At 34.7% G+C, this 6248-nt stretch overlaps 1 protein-coding gene across 5 annotated transcripts; it reads left to right on the forward strand.

Moving 5' to 3' along the window:
* Window positions 1-744: 744 nt before the first annotated feature.
* Window positions 745-5138, forward strand: LOC110894261. Of its 5 annotated transcripts, none has more exons than XM_035980820.1 (7): window positions 745-988; window positions 1755-1888; window positions 3360-3661; window positions 3752-3973; window positions 4075-4167; window positions 4348-4455; window positions 4562-5138. In XM_035980820.1, the coding sequence occupies exons 1-7, from the start codon at window positions 819-821 to the stop codon at window positions 4976-4978; spliced, it is 1446 nt and encodes a 481-aa protein (XP_035836713.1). In that variant the 5' UTR covers window positions 745-818; the 3' UTR covers window positions 4979-5138. The 5 variants fall into 5 exon arrangements, with proteins under 5 accessions (XP_035836713.1, XP_021997150.2, XP_021997148.2 ...); XM_022141458.2 differs by having other exon boundaries at window positions 3372-3661; XM_022141456.2 differs by having other exon boundaries at window positions 746-988; window positions 1755-1915.
* Window positions 5139-6248: the final 1110 nt, after the last annotated feature.

The raw sequence follows: 6248 nt of genomic DNA on the forward strand, positions 1-6248 counted from the left end.
TGGCCTAGCGGTATCTAACGTTATACATATCATTTACTTGTGGTGATTCAAGTCTAGGGTTTGGATCAAGTGATTATTAAATGAAATTAATTAGTTAGTTAGACCACTCGTTGTGGTTCACATACAGGGGTGTGGATTAAGCCGAGTCATCAATGACGTGGCATTGCTTTTGTAGGATAACTTCACTGCCTATGCTACCTTTGAAACAACCATGATAAACTTGATATTTTGTTTAAACGATCCGTATCTAAACCACCCGAGTTTGTCTCAAGCCGGTTACCCGTGCATTTTGATAGGCTTAGTTTTCTTTTTGAACGACAAATTTGGATCATTGGTGGACTACTAGAGTATCATTATACAACCAGTGAAACCACTCGATCATAACCAAGCCTCCTAAATTTTTTGTGTCATAGTCTTTCGTTATAGGTTTATTTCACTTTCATTAACCTAAAAAGTCTAAAAACAATAATTACAATCAGGTAATGTGTAACAATTGATTTAACCAACCCTAAGAGTCAAATTTTGAAAAGAATTAAGTTATTTTATTTTTCATCGCATGAATATATAACATCTTAAATTAATATAAAAAAGTTTAGAGTTATGGTTGTTGTTAATTTAATCTAGAAACCATAAAGCAAACCCATTTTTAAATTGATGTCACTAACACTATCAAATCAAAATAAAAAATATACATGGCATCTTTGGTTCAGAAAGAAAAAAAATACACGGTATTATTTAAGTTGGGAAACCACATATTAACCAAACTTACTCCTATCATCTTTGCTAAACTCTTGCAACAAACAACCAGAGAAATCGGGATGTCAATCCCCTCCATATCCACGTTTATTTCCAAATATTCAAACCCCATTACGCTCCAAATACTCTCTCATGAAACCCTCTGCTCTGACTCTATTATATGCCAGCTCTTGAAGTCGAAGAAGTTTTGGCAGAGACTCACTCAATCGATCGAGGTTTGCAGAAGATTAAGGTATCAATTGAACTTTTTTCGATATAATGAACACTATCAACATATTTGACAATAATAGATGATATGTGAATATGCTTAATTTTGGTTTATGTGGAAAATTGTTACTTAAGTGTCTTATGGATATGGAGAGACGTAAGTGAGGGTGAAAATTCATTTTCTAGTCTACTATGGAATGGAGTTTTTTTTGCTGGATTACTATTCGGAGATAAATTATAGGTAATAGGTGTTTGGTGGAGTGCATTTTCTTTCCCATTGTTAGATATAAGGGTTCTCTTTTGTTGTATTTATCTTCTCTTATTCTAAAGAGTACAGGGATATATGGTCTTCAATAGGACTTTCACAACAGCAGAAGGGAGACCTTGTAGTTGCATTGTAATTAGATTTCAAATTTCATGCAATTATGTCATACCATTTGGTTTATTAGGTTTGCAACTTTGCATATATAATTTGGGGGATGTTAAGTTAGTAATCAATTTAATGCTTATGATTATGTATTCGTTTTGTTATCATTAGGTATATGTATTTTCTTGATTATCTATAATGTTTTTTTTTGGGTATTTCCATTGGGTAAGAGGTTAACAAAAGTTATTCTTTCTTTTATGAACTAAGCCATCTGTGCAAATTGAGAATGCAAGGTAAAACCAACAACTACAATTTTTTTTTATCATCTAGTAAGTAGTTGATTTGTTTATTTTTGGTTCAAAACATTGGTTGTGTAATGTATATATCTTTTTGTTATGTTAATTGACTATGAGTTTCCTTGTAGTACAATGTGGATGTTTATGTTAATGATGATGGTCCTTACAAGAGCTAGGCCTGAAGAAGATTCCCGAGCACCTACAAATCCGTTGGTGGCCGAGGGAAGCGCATCTGCTAGAGTGCCGAGGAAGAACCGTAGACGTAAGTCTAAAGAAATTACAACTACCGGTAAATATCATAAACCCTTGATTATTTAAGTTTTCTAATGTTTGTTTAAACATCGACTACAAGTGTAAATGTGTGGTAAAAATAGTGGCGCAGCTTAGTTATGTTCCGAGGGGGCGCCCGACCCCCCTAACTTTTCGATGCATAGTGTTATGAATAGTACTTTCGTATAGAAATTTTTTAGGTATATACGTTTCCGCCCCCCGGTTTCGGAAATTTTTTTTTTTGGGGGGGGGGGGGGCAAGCTTCGCCAATGGGTAAAAAGATATAATAATTCAATGAAAATTATATCTATGATTATGATGGGAATTCCTTCTTGACCTTATTTAGAGAATTGTTACTTCATATGCATTAAATTAAGGCTTAACTAAGTACAGTTTCATAAAATCAACTATTCATGGAAGCTTTCATTTGTATGTCAACTAGCGGGATTTCCCGCGCTTCGCGGCGGGCATTTGTTTGGTACTAATATCGTAACCAAAAGAGAAAACACGAAAAATAAAGTCCTCATATGCCAAAGAAGATATCAATACATGTTTTATATGAATTGAAACCATACAACAACTGATAACACAAACTCAAATCAGTAGCATCCGTAAAACAGGAGCTGCGTGTTAACAATGCTACTGAACTGAATAACATTAAATACAGTTATTACTTATAGCAATAGAAAGATATAAAAGAAAAACATAACAAATAGTTTATTGCCTCTATTAGTAATGGCACTCTTGTAAGTGGCAGATAATGATGGGCACTCTTTAAGAATTTTAATTGCCATTCTCAGAGTTAAAACCTTCAAGGTATGTATAAAGCAAGCACCTTTAAAAAAATGGAAAAAGCAAGCGTACTCTTTTAATTCACTGCAAAACCACTATTGTACATATTATATACTCAATTAAATGCAAGTGGTTTTAACCTCTGAAAACCAAATATTAAATCGACTATAGGGAGTAGAGATTTGTGCTCAAGTTGGAAATTACATTCCGATTGGATCTTGTTGATAAAGCAAGAACAAAAACTTGAATCGTTACAATTGTTGATGCTTTCTGTACATCTTGTTCGTCAAGATATGCAGATCTTAGTTTGCAATTGATATGCTAATGTGCAGCTGCGCCCTCAACCAAGCGGCCGAAAAAAAGTTAATTGCGTTAGATGGGATTCGAACCTGTTATAGCAGGTTGATAACCCGCGTCTTTTTCACCAGACCAGTTGCCTTGTTGATGTTTTACTTTGTTTTCATATGCAAATATACCCAATCTCGTTTTAACCTAAAGCTTTCTAACCCGAACCAAATAACTCTTTCTATGATCTAACCCGGCCTGTCTATTTTGCTAGGTATGTAATACTATGATTTGACTTTTTTCTGTTGACTTTTTACATGTACATAACTATAAATTTTGATTACAGCTAATCAATATATGTCATATTTATGAATAATTCTCTTTAGATTCACCTGCAGAACCACATGTAGATCAACATGTAGAACAATCTGCAGAACAACATGCTAATCCCCCAAAGAGGCGTGGTCCAAGTATAAATCATAGCGTTACAAGGTATTTACAGAATATGCCGGAGGGTTTTAAAATTCCTTTGACACTAGATAAGGCCACAAAAGCCTTCATTGGGACTTCAGCAACCGATTTTGCAACCGAGTTAGGAATAATTGTTCGCGATGTTTTTCCGATGAGATTTCACAAATGGGATTCGGTACCGGAAGATGTGAAAACTTTGATGTATGAGAAATTAGAAGTAAGTTGTGTATATCATTCATTTAATCATTGAGAAGCTATTATGACCTTCCGTTTTCATTTCTATTACTAACATATGTATTCAATGCAGGGAAAATTCGAGTTGCTGCGAACAGACAATGTATTAATGGAGTATGTAAATAGTCGACTACATATCCAGTGGAAACGCAGCAGAGGTGTTTTGAGTCAGCACTGGAAGAACAATGGAGGAAAAACGAATCCAAGGTTGGCAAGATTGAATATGCATGGTGATTGTCGAAATCAAGACGATTGGAATCATCTATGCGACTATTGGGAGTCAGAAAAAACCCGGGTGAGTATGCTGATTTTATTTACAAATCATCATTTATATTCACTAATTATGTTCTTATTTTTTTCGGGCTCTGACATGTATGCCAAGTGTTAATTTTGTAGAAATATAGTGATCAAATGGAACTTAACAGAAGAAAACAAGTAAATATAAGCAGGGGGGGCTCTCGGTCGATAGCCAATCATGCATTCAAAATTGTAAGTTTACGCTTTTCGACCCGTAATTTAATAAGTTATTGTTATGTAGTAGTAGAATGTTATAGAAAATTTTACTTGTTTGAATACGCAACTGGTAGATTTATATATGTTATAAAAAGATTGATTTCACTCTTTTTTAGAATATATTTATTCCTCATCATATAAGTTTTATGATGGCAGAGAAATCCCGAGACTCAGTTGCCACCTAGCCCATTAGAAGTTTACTACAAGTTGCACTATAATGCCAAGAAAAAAGGATGGCTAAATGAAGATTCACGTATTGTATATGTAAGCATCTCCCGGTTAAAAGCTTTTGAATTAGATTTTTTTGTCAATTATTTATTTAGGTCTCAAAAAGTTTTAAATGTTATTCTTCTGCCTTCAATTATGTTAGGATAATATTTGTAAACAAAAAGAGGAGGCCATGGCTAGATTGAATACCGAAGGAACCATCGTTACTACTGCTATGGAACACGACGTGGAGAGAAAAGCCATCAAAAGTGTATGTGGCAGGGCTAAAACAATACAATCAGCATGGGAGGTAGGTGTTGGTCCTGTGTTAAGGAAAAAAGATAACTGGATGAAATCAGCAGTCGAATCATCTCAACGAGATTCAACTGAGAACGAAGATTTGAGAAATGAGGTTACTGAACTCAAGGAGGAATTGAAACAGAGTAACGAAAAATACGAAAGAGTGACCCAGTTCTTGAGCCAAAAATATCCAGATTTCGAGAGCACAATATCTACAAATGATGCTGATGAAGATGATGGTTTGAATGGACTACACAACGAAAGTGACAGCACTATCTAGGCAGTTAGTTAAGACGTTTATTACTTTTTTTTCTCTAAAACTCTTCTAAATTTCAGAATTGATGAACCGGTGTTATTTTGATTTTCATTGGCTATTGTTATGACATTAATGCTTGAGTTTATTGTGAGTTTAAGAAAGCTAGAATCATTTTGACGAATAATATTAATGTTGTGTTAATGAGAATGGTTTATTATATAAAACTATAAATTCTATCTGCGACTACTTTTTAGTCCTAGAATATATTTGTTAGGAATTGTAAATGCATGTTAGGGACTCAACTAAAATTGTATTTGCAACTATTTTTCAGTATGTAAAAACCATATTGAAAGTGACACATAGTATTAGAGACTAAAAGATAGTAACTAAAAAAGATATTTGGGACTAACTTAAGCGAGTAATTTTCAGACCCTAAATAAACGTATTGGAGGCTAAAAGTATTTGTTATCTTAAACTGATTATTAGTCCCTAAAAGTACATATTAAGTACTAAAATAAGATAGTACGTGAGACTAATTTTTAGTACTTAAAAGAAGCATATTAAGGAGCGAAATCATGTGGTACTTGAGACTAATTTTTAGTCTCTAAAACATCTTATTGGATACTGATTTGACATGGAATCACGAACTTAACAAAACTTATTAGGGACAATACAGACATGTTTATAGGACCGATTTTCAGTCCTTAAAGTAAAACACCTGGGACTAGTATCCGAGACTAATTTTTTAGTCATCGAAGAAATGCATCGGTGACTGAAATGACGTGGTACCGGGAGGTAAGTTTAGGACTGAATTTTTATGTATATGAGACTGACTATTAGTCCTGTTTGGTGTCGTACAGTAGGGACTGATTCTTAGTTGTTAAAACTAGTATCTAGTACTAGGTATCCAGGACTGGCTGGGGACTGGCAAATCAGTCCCTGATAACCATTAGGGACTGATTCTTACGCATCGGATACTGATTTTTCAGTCCCCAAAAGTCATTTTTTTTGTAGTGGTAATTGGTAGAAGATATAGTGCGAGATATGAGTAGTTGGGATTAAAAGTAATTTGGATAGGAAACTCTATCGCATTCGCAATGCTCGCAATCGAAATCGAAACGGCAAAACTCGTCGCACCGAACACTCGAATCAAGCGACTGATCGATCAGGCGACCAGCCGATCGACCAGCCGTTCGATCGGACTGCCATCCGATCGAGCTGCCTGGCCGAATGACCAGCCCCTTTCCACTTTAAGAACTCTATAAATACCTCCTGTCACTCTCATTGTTACCAC

This window comes from Helianthus annuus, chromosome 12, assembly GCF_002127325.2.
Source record: "Helianthus annuus cultivar XRQ/B chromosome 12, HanXRQr2.0-SUNRISE, whole genome shotgun sequence".
In the NCBI taxonomy this organism is placed as follows: domain Eukaryota; kingdom Viridiplantae; phylum Streptophyta; class Magnoliopsida; order Asterales; family Asteraceae; genus Helianthus; species Helianthus annuus.

Coding starts and splice junctions, on each gene's coding strand:
- LOC110894261 (XM_022141456.2), top strand. CDS start 819: ATGTCAATCCCCTCCATATCCACGTTTATTTCCAAATATTCAAACCCC. Junction 1,916..3,359: donor TAAAGAAATTACAACTACCG/GTAAATATCATA, acceptor AATTCTCTTTAG/ATTCACCTGCAGAACCACAT. Junction 4,168..4,347: donor CCAATCATGCATTCAAAATT/GTAAGTTTACGC, acceptor TTATGATGGCAG/AGAAATCCCGAGACTCAGTT.